The sequence below is a fragment of the Phytophthora infestans genome, genomic scaffold (assembly GCF_000142945.1).
Source record: "Phytophthora infestans T30-4 supercont1.626 genomic scaffold, whole genome shotgun sequence".
In the NCBI taxonomy this organism is placed as follows: Eukaryota; Oomycota; class Peronosporomycetes; order Peronosporales; family Peronosporaceae; genus Phytophthora; species Phytophthora infestans.
In genome coordinates this window covers 1-12,166 of record NW_003307448.1, presented here as the reverse complement: position 1 = coordinate 12,166, position 12,166 = coordinate 1, and the positions used below count along the sequence as shown (strand labels likewise).

The following is a 12,166-nucleotide window of genomic DNA, read 5'->3' as shown; positions in this document are numbered from 1 at the left end:
GACACCGAAGAGAGGGAACATGAAAATGCGCATGAATCTGTACTGCGGGTTGCGCAAGTGATAATACATTGGCCAGATCCTACAACCTAGTGAGCTTTTCCTTTACTTGTGCAGATCCGACAGGTTAACCGAATTTACTACTTGGTCGGTTACACCCTAGGGGCTCTCAACTCTCAAGATCCCGTCACAGGAGGCGGCAAGTACGACTTAAAGGACAACACAAAGGCAAGGGAACACACCCGCAAGGCAACCCTACGGCTAGATCCACGATCTAGGCCCCGGATCCATAAGCTCGAATATTCGCTTAGGATACGGAACCATCCACGGACGCAGAGTGAAGATTTTCCACTGCTGCTCCACCCCATCCCCACGTCTCGCCAAGACACTCAAGCTTCACCACTTGAACTCTTCGGAAGTTACCGAGAGAGCAGATCCCGCCCTACCGACGGGTACACAAGGTGAGGAAAGTTCAGCAGAACACGGATCATCGGGGGACCCCCTCCGTTAGTCGGTGTCTGGGCGCAGTTGGTAAGTTGGATCTGGCAATCTCGCAGATTTTGCTGATCCCGCTACACCACAATTAGGTTTAACTATGCTAGATAGTTAAACAGGTACATTTACCCCTAGGCGGCTTAGCCGCAATAATAGTAAATAAAACACTTCTGGTTTTGAAGCATAAAAGTTTAGGTATTAACTTTGAGCCCTGTGTTTGGGCTGTAAGTTCCTTTGGATAAAGAATAGTATTGGTGACTTTTTGAGTCGAACGTCTTCCTCTGGTGCTAAAGCTACGGCAGCCCCGCTGCACTACTGAAGCCTTATAAAGTGGGTTTACTTACTGCATTGATATGGTGTGAGGTGCGTGGTCAAAGGTGAGCGCGACAATCATTCAACACTGCTGGCAACTCTCGGGTTTAGTTAACAAAGCGAGCATCCATTACTTGCTTTGTTACCTTATATCAATACAGGCTGTTTTTCGCTCCAAACCGCTTTGCGCAATGTCGTTTTATACACTACAGACTGGCATATATATCAGGCGTTCGGTATTCACGCAGAATATTGTAGCTACTATTGCAAACTAGCATGCATACACGCAGCGTACCTCGAGAAACGTGGCGTTCCGCGGCTTCCGTTTTGAAAATGGGGGCTTAAAGAAATTTGAACTTTGCATTTAATTACTGAACGATATGTAGACCACATACAGTGTGTACACCACATATCGCGATTATAGCCAATCGAGGCCGCCTTCGCAGTTTTAGCGTGAGTTTTATTAGCCCTACCCTTGAACGGACTGACGGGCGCAGATGAGACGCCGTCGTGCAGATTTTGCACCAATTTAAAGGCAACGACGTTTCGAAACTACCAGCGGCGACCCTGCATCCAGACAAAGAAGCCACTTCAAGAGGTCTCAATGGCGGACTCGCACCGCCCGAAGGTGTCGACACCCAGCTCGACGTATGGTGTGATAGGGGGGACGCCACGCCTGGCAGCGTCTAAAAACCAGCAATCTCCGAGGGAGTCTGCTCAGACCGCCGTCTTACCACGGATCGATCGACCGCAAAAGCCTCATGCTAATTTATCCAATTCGGTAAGGAGTGGCGGTCGATCGATTCTTCTTCCTCCTCGACGACCACCTAGCAAAGACGCGACACCCAATGAGGAAATTTCGCGGGCATTTCACGGGGAAGCTTTAGAGGGACCCTCGACGAAAGCGGCATGGTGCACGCCGCGTAATCTCACTTGTGGTTTCTCAACGGGGTCTCATGTCGTATCGTTCTTTTCAGCGGCAGAAGCAAGCAGCAGATATGACGACACCGCAGTCCGCATACCCACTCCATTACGTCTCCAGTCTTTTGAGAACAGTATCAACGCAAATGAAGAACGATATCGCGTTAACATGGAACAGCTTACGTCTAACAATGACAAGTTTCTCGAGATCTCCATGTCCGCAAACCAACACCTGGAACAAATGCATAGCCAACTGCCCAATATATCGGAAGTGTTCGGTCAGACAGCGTACGTCGTGCATTATTTGATTGTTCATCACTCCTCCGCTCTAATTCCCCATTCACCATCGATAGATCTGCTCTGCACAGCCTGTCAACGGACATTACTACGCTTCATGAGCAGCACGAGAGTGCAAAGAATGGCATGTACGAAGGATATTCCTTTGAGTTGGTTAAGACCTTAACTTCTCACGTTACTAACGATTTACTACAGGGCGATTCGATTTGAAGCTGCGATGAATTATAACGCGGAAGAAGTGGCTTCCTTATCTGAGATGCATGCTAACGAGAAGGCGGAACTGGTTGAAGCACTTGAGCGAGACCTTGAGATAGCAGCCCAAATTTTTCGCGAAAAGAGCGAGCAGATGGAAGAGAGATTCACTGAAACGGAGAAGAAATATCTAGATGACCTTCAGAAACTTCGGCTGTTATCGGAGTCTAAAATGGAGGTGGTTCAAGAATCCAATCGTGCAGAGAAAGAGGAAATGGAGCAGTCAGCCAAGGCTGCTTTAGAGGAACTTAATACTAAAGCTCAGGCTGCACTGGACGAGGCTCGATCCAGCTCACAAACAGCGTACACTGATCTACAACAGCGTTCGCAAGCAGCATATTCCGCGCTCCAGCTGACGTCAGCTGATGAACTTGCTGCTGTAAAGAAGGCTTTGACCACCGAAATGCTGTCCCTCAAAGAAAACGCTGCAGCTACTTTTGCAGCGCTGGCGGACAGATCAGAGCGACAACTTCAGGAGCATCGCGAACGCAGCAATGAAGCTCTCCAACAGCTTAAACGTTTACACGCAAGGGAACGCGACCATTTACTCGAGAAGGCAGCAGAAGAAACTGCACGTCTTCGCATGTTTGAGATCGAGCAGTCCACTCGAATGGAAGACCACCGGTGCCGGGAGACAAAGGCACTGAGCGAGGAGCTTGAATCCACCAAGACAGAGCTTTCTAGCCAGATAAACCATCTACATCGGCGATATACGTCTGAGCTCGAAGTTCTGAAAGCTACCTCCGGTGCTGAGAGGAATTTGCTGTTGCAAGCGCATGCTGAAGAGACAGAAGATATCTGTTCAGCTGCTGCTCAAGAGCTCTCATGGACGCTATCATCATATCAAGACAAACTGGCCTCAATGATGGAAGCACATGCAGCTGAAATGACCAGAAACAAAGAGAAAACAGCGCTAGCGAGAGAGGCTTTGGTCACTATGTATGAATCGGATCTGGAATTGCTGCAGAATGAACGTGCACGAGAAAAGGACGCGCTGGTACGTCATCACGAAACGGAATTGAAAAGTCTCAAACGATCGAGCACAGAGGAACACGACAAGACTGTAAAACTTTATGAAGCGCAGGTAATGCAACTACGAGAGGCTCACGCATCGAGGGTGTTATCCTTGGAGATGACGATGCGTGAACAGAAAACACAGGCGGAAGACGCATTACGTGAGAAAGAGACAGAGCTAGAAACCAGACAAGAACGCATCGATGCGCTGGAAGCCAGTGGAGTCGCTCTGAATGAACGTCACGAGGTATATTTTGAACAATGCCTGGAACTCGTCGAGCGGAAGAACATGGCTCTTGCTGAGTTGGAGAGTAACATCTGGCGTCTCGACCAGTCGAATCTGGAGAAGGAAGGTATGCTGGACTCGACAAATTGGGCCCTTAAAGCTGCGGAGGAAGGCGTCCAGGTTAAGGCAAATACCATCCTAGAGCTTACGTTTGTCGTCAAGAGCCGCGACGACGAGATTGAAAAACTGCGGAATGCTTTGTTGGACACAGTTCAAACCGTGAACTCGAAGACAGAGATACTAGAGCTGACCACCGAGACGTTGTCATCGAAGGCAAAGGAGCTGGAAGTTACGAAGAACGCGCTTCGGCTGGAGTCTGGTAAGTTGTCGATGGCGAAGGAATCTATGAACCAAAAGGTGGAGATGCTCGAAAACTCAGAGCTAAACTTGGAAAGGATGCGGCTCAATATGGAGAATATGCGGCTAGAGATTAAGCGGATACAGATGGAAATGAAGCTGCAATTGGAGCACACGGAGGGAGAGATTGACCTGAAGAATGGAGAGATTCGTCGACTGCATGGAACGAAAAGCGAGCTCATACAGAAAAACGATTACTGTCAACAAACTATCGTGAGACTGGAGGAGTCGCTTGCGTTTGCTCAAAGACAAGGAGAAAAGACCCAGCGCCGTATGGAGCTGCTACGATTGGAGACCGCGCAAGCCTCAGACGAAACGAAGACAGTTTGTGATGAATTACTAGACAAGGAGCAAGAGTTGGTGATCATCACAAGAGAAAAGCAGACGATTACGATGGAAAAGCAGCGACTAGAGATCCAGTTCAACGACCTCAGTCAAGTGAATGAGACGCTTAAAGAGAAGGTGGAGCTCCACAGGATGCAAGCGGAGGAGATTCATGCTCAGTACCAGATATTGTTGAAAGAAACAGTAGCCGCTAATGAGGAGCGGTTGCGATCTGAGAAGCATCTTCATCTGCTGAAGCTGTCTGTTGCAAAAGACACAATTCGGCACCTGGAAGGAGTTGAAGGGCGGTTGGGCGACACCACATCAAGATTAGAGGCGGTAATGAAGGGAAATCTGCATCTTCACGCCGAAATCAAGATGCTCACTGAAGCTTTGAAGAATTACAAGGACACTGATCGACAACTTGACGCTGCCAATCAAGAGATTAAGCAGAAAGACAAGCGCATGGAAGACAAAAGCCAGCAACTAGATGATCTCAACAAACGACTGTGTAAGTCTGGAGATGAAGCGCAGCATCTCTTGGATACGTCGCGGATGGAGATTGAAGATTGGATGAGCGATTTCTATCGGCTCGCGTGTAGTAAAGATGAGATAGTTCAACTGAATCAAAGCCTCGAGTCGAGCCTTTCGGTGGAAAATGAGCAGCTGTTGCTTTTACTTGGTCAAGAGAAGAGGGAAATTGTGAGTCAAGCTGAGGATCTTCAAGAAAGAATTGCTGGGTTACGAAAAGAAGGCGCTCAAGCTGCGAGTAATATTATTGGCTTGCAACATGCCCTGAGTGAGAAGAAGAAGGAGTTGGAGTACTTGCAGGAAATCTTAGGCAAGCAGACCACTGACATACGGGAGATCAAGGCTACTCTTAAAGCGCTAAGCAGCGCCCATTTCGATCTCCAGACGCAGTTTTCTTCTTCAAGCAATCAACGACAAAAGGAGAATGAAGAACACCAAATCACAATTCAGTCACTGCAACAGGATCTCGAGAACAAAACGAAGCAGTGCGAAACATTGCAGCAGTCTCTTGACATCCAGCGACAGAAGATCGATCTTCCCATGGTACAGCACGACAGAGATGTCATGCAGTTGACGGATGGACATTGCAGTGAAGCTGTGCAACTGATCGAGAGCCACCGAGCCCAAATTGCTCAGATGACAGAAGATTATCTCGATCAAATTAACAAACTCAAGGAAGAACATTTTAAGGTGACAGAAAAGCGACAACGTGAGAGCACCCGATTGGCTGATCAAGGGTCTGAACACCAAAGCGACATTTCTCGAATAACTGAAGAGCATCAAAGCGAAATTGCTCGTCTTAAAAATGTTTATCAGACTGAAATTGACCGACTGGGCAGTAATCTTTGCTACCACGTCTCGGAGCTCACAGTAGATCGTCCGAGTCGAATTGCTGAGCAAACTGAAGAGCATCGCATTGAAGTTGATGGGCTCACAAGAGATTACTTTAAGGAAGTGGAGGAGCCTCACCGAGTCAAAATTACACAGATAGCCCAAGACCATGATGATGAAGTTGCATGCCTGAACCGCTGCGAAATGGCGCGTTTGGATGAGGATCACGGCAAAGACATTGCTCGTTTTGTTGAAGAATACCACGGTGCTGTTGTCCGAGTGGCAGAGGGCCAACAAGAACAGCATCGTCAAACTGCCTCACTGCCCGAAGAGCACTCTTGGTTGGAGATCATGCACGATGCGGATGAGTGCATTTCTAATCGCGGCGCTGAAATAGAAAATCAGCAGCTGAAGATTTTGATAAGCCATGCAGCAGATGAACAGATACGTGCAGCCTGTGCGCACTCCCTAGAGCTGATGACAATTCATGTGGCACGTGGACATGAGATCGCGAAGCACGCAACGAAAAACAAGCCTGACATGAGCAAACAGCCGACTGAATCCTCTCGCCACTTAGTACTGGCGGACCACAAGAAGATGGCGGACCAACTGGAGTTGATGCGCTTGCGTCTCATAGAAGAGGAAGAGCACAACGTATCTCTAGCTAGGGCTGAGAAAGAGTCGAGCGAGACGTCTCTTGCTAAAAAAAAGGCTGCGGATGCTGTGACGTCATCGAAAACGAAGATAAACGAACTACAGGTACAACTGCAAGCTACAAAAGGGATCACACCTGAACGAGCGATGACCAATGCCTGCAACAAGAAGTTTGACAGGCGTGCGGGTGGAGATTGCAGCTGCTTCAATACTCATCTTGCTGCCGATTTCGTTGTGCGCTGTGAGGATGTGCTACAACTACCAGAAGATAACGGCACGTTGATGCTTGATGATATCGTGGAATCTGTAGAGCCTTTTATGGAAATCCTGCAGCACTTTGAGCTGCTACAACCGAAGCTCGATAGCCTTGGTCGGCCACCTACTGACACAGATGCACCGCCTACGCTGAAGAACAAGGTGACTGCAGTGATTACCTTCGTGGAAGAGCTGCAACTTCTGGCCGATTTTGCACAGAATATTCTGAACGATGAAAGCACAACCGAAGGAGACCCAGGAAGCAACGAAAGCAGCAGATCCAGTCTCGAGGCGCTTTGTGTTTTGACACGAGCTCCATCGCCTGCGCTAGCTTTTGACGAATTGCAAATTGGTGTTGACGTCGCAGTTGATGACAGGATGCAAGAACTTGATCAAAACCTGTGCAGGGAATCAACTGAAGAGGATGATAGACCGCATGAGGCATTTTTCGCCTCGCCTGACGAGAAATTATCATCCAGTCCACGTTCGCCCTTCTTATCAGACTCCCTAATGGGCATTTCACTCGTTATGAGTGACTATCATCGTCTTTTGGCCCAAACTACTCGTTGGATGGCCAAGTCAAGACAAAACGAGTCTCGCAGTCATGCAGTTAGTTTGGGGACGGAGATTAGTCGTCTAGTGCAGGAGCATTGCGCACTATTATCGTTGTCTCGTCGACTCTTTCGACTGAAAGACCCGCGACGTGAGCTAGTTTCTCTCCTGGAAGGTGTGGCGCTTCTTCAAAGGATGACTGGAAGACTGACAATTTTTCAGAAAAACTCAGACAAAGTGACCTCTTGCTCTTCTGTTCCCAATTCAAACCATCATTCGGAGTCGTCAACGTCGCTAAGTAAAGGTGACAATGACTCAGTTGAGTCACTTTCGCGTCCTGTGCTAGCTTCGATTGAAGATATAGCGCGGCATCTTCAAGATTACGACTATTTTCTGCAGCAGATCAAGCTGGACGAAGGCCTGGAGGGCCAGGAAAAGAATATAGCCACATGGATTAACATCGAATCACTTGTCCAGGAGATAAATGAGCGAGTGATGATTGTGGGGCAGAGTCAACAGCTGCTGGGATTCCAAAGCCCACTTGAGGAGTTGCCGGTTTTCCTTGTAGGTGCTCAAGAAGTTCTTCGGCAGGCAAAGCAGATACGCGAATCGTCTGTGCGTTTGGAGAAGAACTCACTAAAACCGGGTGGACAGGTGCAGGAGGAAGTAGAAGCGACTGATAAAGTTACAGATACTTGCTCTGGTCTCGAAGCAGCGTTGAGAGAGATGGATGCGGTTATTGAGGACTTACAGGACTACAATGACTTGTTTGCATGGTTGAAACAAGCTCTCCCACAGCCAGAATCAGTAAAATCCGTCGCCGATTTAAAGGATCGCGTGAAGGAAATTCTAACGCATATCGATGCACTCACAACTGACAACTTGTATCTGGAGCAAGATAAAGAACCCATAAAGAGCGGGTTGGAGCAGATGGAGGAAACGCAAGATCATCTCATGAAAGAAGCGTCACAGGAAAGTGAACTACTGCGAGAACTAGCAGCTTTGGAGGCTCAGGCCTTACTGTCCCCTGTAGAAGAAGTGTCAACACGGATTGAACTGATTCAGGCATTAATCAAACAGCAGCAACGCGCATGCGACGACGCCCAGCAACGGAGAGCCGACATGAAAACGGAAGCAGCGTTCTTACGTCAGCACGATCTTCTCTCCGAAGCGGATGATCCTGACAAGGACGTTGCCTTGTCGGTGGCCACTCGTCTTGAAATTTACAGTCGACTGCTGCAAGATGCAGATCGCTTGCGAGCAAAGAAGACTGACGTGGAGGTGACGCTAAAGGCGGAGAGGAATGTACTGGAGTCCTTGACGAGTCAAGAAACTCAATGGAATACGGAAAAACTAGAAAGTGTCGAGAGCGAATTAGCACAAACTCGACAGGGAGTGGAGAAGGCGCTAGCTCAGGAGCGAGTTTTCTTGGGATCGACAGAGGTCTTATCGTCCATTATAAAGGTTAACCACGACGCCGATGGGTCCTTTTCTCGCCTTGAAATGTACCAGCAGCTTCACGACAAACTGTTGCTCTTACTTGACGACAGGCAAACGGTTGAAAATTGTGCGGCACAAGAGTTCGATTTCTTAAGAACGCACAAGTTACTTTCTCATAATAGCGAAGCTGCAAACGGTACCTCCGCACCAACAACTAAGGTGCTGTCTAGAATTCGACTGGAAATGTTCCAACGTCTCGTGAATTCACTGGCACAGCTTCACCAGCACGAAGAGGATCTCACCCAAGAGAACGATTTCTTAAAAGAGAACAGCTTAGCATTCGACCTCAAGGAACATCAGAAATCGCGGTTCTCTGTCTACCAGACACTTCTCGTAAGCCAAAACACTCTGATCGAGGAAAAACTGGAGCGTGAAGTGGCATTTGAGAGCGCGAAAGCGTTTCTTGCCTCCCATGGAGTTCCTGCCTTTGAAAAACCGATGGAAATCTACGAGGCGTACGTAAAAGTACGGGAAAAACTTTCTGATCTCAGTATCGACCTGAAGAACGAATTGCGCTTTCTAGCAGCGAATCAACTTTGCTCCAGTAGCGAGTTGAGTAATGACGCTGCTAATCTCGCCACTCCGTTTGCTTCATCGTTCCGACTGAAGGTCTATCAAAAGATGTTGAAGAATGTAGCTCAAGCTCGTGAATCGATTCAAGAGGTGAGAGTGCAATTATCTCAAACAATCACGGACGGCGAGTGTAAGATTGCCTCGTTGGCATCTAAAATTGAGCGGCTGGAAGCGTCTTTGATGGGGTGGCAGGAGTCCGCATATGCTTCCCAACAAGAATGGGATCGGATGTTGCTGGAAGAAGAGGACAGGCGACGAAGTTTAATCCGATACCACGACGATATTCAGAAGCAGACGGCCGCTGAGCATGTTCGTGTTTTGGAGGAGATTACCACAGCTTGTGACAACGCGATTGCACTCGCAGCAGCGACGAACGCAAAAGATCTGGAAGAAGTTTCTAAGGGGTACGAGAAGCAATTGGCGACTGACCTTCACAGGCAGGCGCAGCAGTTAGAACTCGCTGCGTACGTGCATAAAACAGAGAACGCAGCTCGCCGCGATACGTCGGACTCGTCTACACCGTCAACTTCAGCTGCGCAGAGTAGAGCTCAACTACTGGAGAAGTTTGCGAAGCGAGATGCAACAGCAATCAATCTCGTTTACAAGGCGATTCGGTTGACGACAGAGATCCTTAGCGTACCAGGCAACACAGCCGAAGTATCGACAGATGTCACTCAAACAGTCTTAGCTTGCGTCAAGGAGCTGAAGGCGTTGAAAGAGTTCTTGGTGCAGTCGTTCGAGCAGATCGCAAAGGACATCCCTCCTCCTTTAACTACTGCTCCGTACGACAAATGGATGGGCGATGCAGTTACACGAGCCACTGCCGACAAGGAATATGCCATCGATCTGGCACTCTGTTCACATCGGGAGTTTATGAGTTTTGCTGAAGTTCAGTTGCTCACTCGACAGGAGGAAATGGAGAAGGCTCTTGCACAAGTGTACGAGAAACTCAGGACTGCAGCAATCAATGGAGGCTTCACCCCTGATCACGAGAGAATGTTAGCACTGGAATTGGAAGTCACGCGGGAACGACAAGCTCAAGAAATTGCGTCGTGTAAATTCCGCCTCAATGAAGAATACTACCGGAAGTTACTTGAAGAATGCAAACAAGTGGAGATTGCACAGGCAGCCAATGTGAAGAGTGTTCGGGAAGAATGCAAGGCTTTGAGGCTAAAACTCGAGAAACTGGAGCATCAGATCCAACAGCAGACTATACTTTCCCAATTCCGACCGCCTTCGAGCAATCTGTACTCTTCTTCCGCACGTGGCACATATGTGTCGCCCGAAACACCTCGTGTCCTGAAAACTACCGCAATTTTTAATATCTCGATGCCCATGCGTCCGAAACGACCGAAAGGGGGTGGAAACGCTCACAAAGAGCAAATCGTGAGTGATCTCGAGCGAGAAACTGGCCAGCGACACACAACTACCGCTCGTCGTTTTAACGAATGGAGAGCTCGTGCAGAGGGGATTGCCGAGAACTCTGGCTCGGAACTTGAAGAGGATTCTGGAGCTACGCAAGGTAGAAAAATGGATCATGTGCTTCCACCTGCCACGGCTGTTCCTGCAACGGTGTCAGGTTCATCGCTGCACAATCAGGAACTCTGGTACCAAGGAGCTCGCTCGATCCATTACGTTTCCTTCTTTATTTCCATCTTCCTCGTCCCTAGACAACAGCTCTTCCGAGTGGAAGTATTCAACAGCGACACGGAGCAACAGCAGCAGACCGTACATATTACCTGGACCGAGATGCAGACGTTCCTTCAGGATAGCAGAAAGGCAGCACGCTTAGGAATCGCTCTATGTCTGGACCCTGAGATGGCCGTGACAATCCCTCAAAATGTGCGTGCAGACATGATGGACGTCCTCTTCGAGCGTGTGCGAGTCTACGGAGAAGGCACAGAAAATTCTCTTCTTGGGTTTGAATAAGGAGAACGTAACAGCGTAGAAAGAGAAGTACTGAGAAATGGTTCCACTCTCACATGGTAGTAGATGACGATTCAGGTCGCTCTCTTGGACTGCGTCGCTTTCTCCACCATTGAGTGAATGAAACATTGTGCCAAGGAGACACGGATGGATCGCTAGAGCTACTCTTGCCTCTTTCTCCAGAGTTTTTTCGCTTTCTTCCACGTTGCTCGCCACCAGCGTCGTCTTCTTCATCGCTCAATCTTGCTTCCCCATCTGTAGTCCCATCAAAACCATCTAAACGATCCGACAGCACCATGCCAAGATTCTCCGCCTGCTCCTCCATCGCTAGCAGGGCCGAGTAAGACGTGAAGACGTCGTCATCCAGATACTTGCGTGGGTTACTCTCGATGAGCTTGAGCAATCGAACAAAATGAGGATGAACTTCAGCAATTGGAACGTGAAGATTGAAGGAAAGTTGCGCGTAGACTGTAAATTCCGCTGTGAGAACATCACGCGATGGCAACGCGTGGGCTCGGTCGATGTCCTCCAGAAACTCCCGAATGACGCGTTTGCGCTCGTCGGAGGCGCAGGGTTCGTTGAACTTGACAGCTAGGAGGAAACACACGGCCATGTAGAGCTTGCGGTTGACTTTAGTGACGTAATGCTGCAGTACGAGTTTCTCAAAGAGAACACAGGCAAGAGCGACAGTCGCGACCTCCAGATTCAGACGCTGGCTGCACATGAGCGCCTCTCGCTTGAGATGTCTAAGTTTACTCAATGAGAGCGACGGGTCCTGCAGCCACCACGCGTGTTTCTCCTGGAATTTTTGGTTCAATTCGTCTTTCAGCTCGTGGGGCTTGACGAACAGCAAAATGCTGGACACAATGGGGCCGAGACTCTTGTCACCTCGCACCACGTGTCGATGGCGACCCTGCCGGAACTCTGGGTCGTCCAGGAAGTTGGCAGAGAATGGAACACGCTCCGGGTGGGCGTCTTCCCGATCTCGATCTGAGTCGCAGGTTGACCATGTGGCGTGCAATAGGCGGAAGTAGGACGTGCCTCGCCAGTCGTAGTCGGTCGGTGACGGACGCTCCAGTGCCAGGCCAG

At 49.0% G+C, this 12,166-nt stretch overlaps 2 protein-coding genes across 2 annotated transcripts; one reads left to right on the top strand and one right to left on the bottom strand.

The window, feature by feature from the left end:
- Positions 1–1,894: 1,894 nt before the first annotated feature.
- On the top strand, positions 1,895–11,080 carry PITG_21915 (uncharacterized protein; the record flags this gene model as incomplete). The annotated part of the gene is made up of 3 exons (XM_002909944.1): positions 1,895–2,013; positions 2,094–2,150; positions 2,218–11,080. The coding sequence occupies 3 exons, from the start codon at positions 1,895–1,897 to the stop codon at positions 11,078–11,080; spliced, it is 9,039 nt and encodes a 3,012-aa protein (XP_002909990.1).
- Positions 11,081–11,129: 49 nt separating this feature from the next.
- Positions 11,130–12,087, bottom strand: PITG_21914 (uncharacterized protein; the record flags this gene model as incomplete). The annotated part of the gene is made up of 2 exons (XM_002909943.1): positions 11,130–12,038; positions 12,085–12,087. 2 exons carry the CDS (start codon positions 12,085–12,087, stop codon positions 11,130–11,132), a joined length of 912 nt encoding a protein of 303 aa, XP_002909989.1.
- Positions 12,088–12,166: the final 79 nt, after the last annotated feature.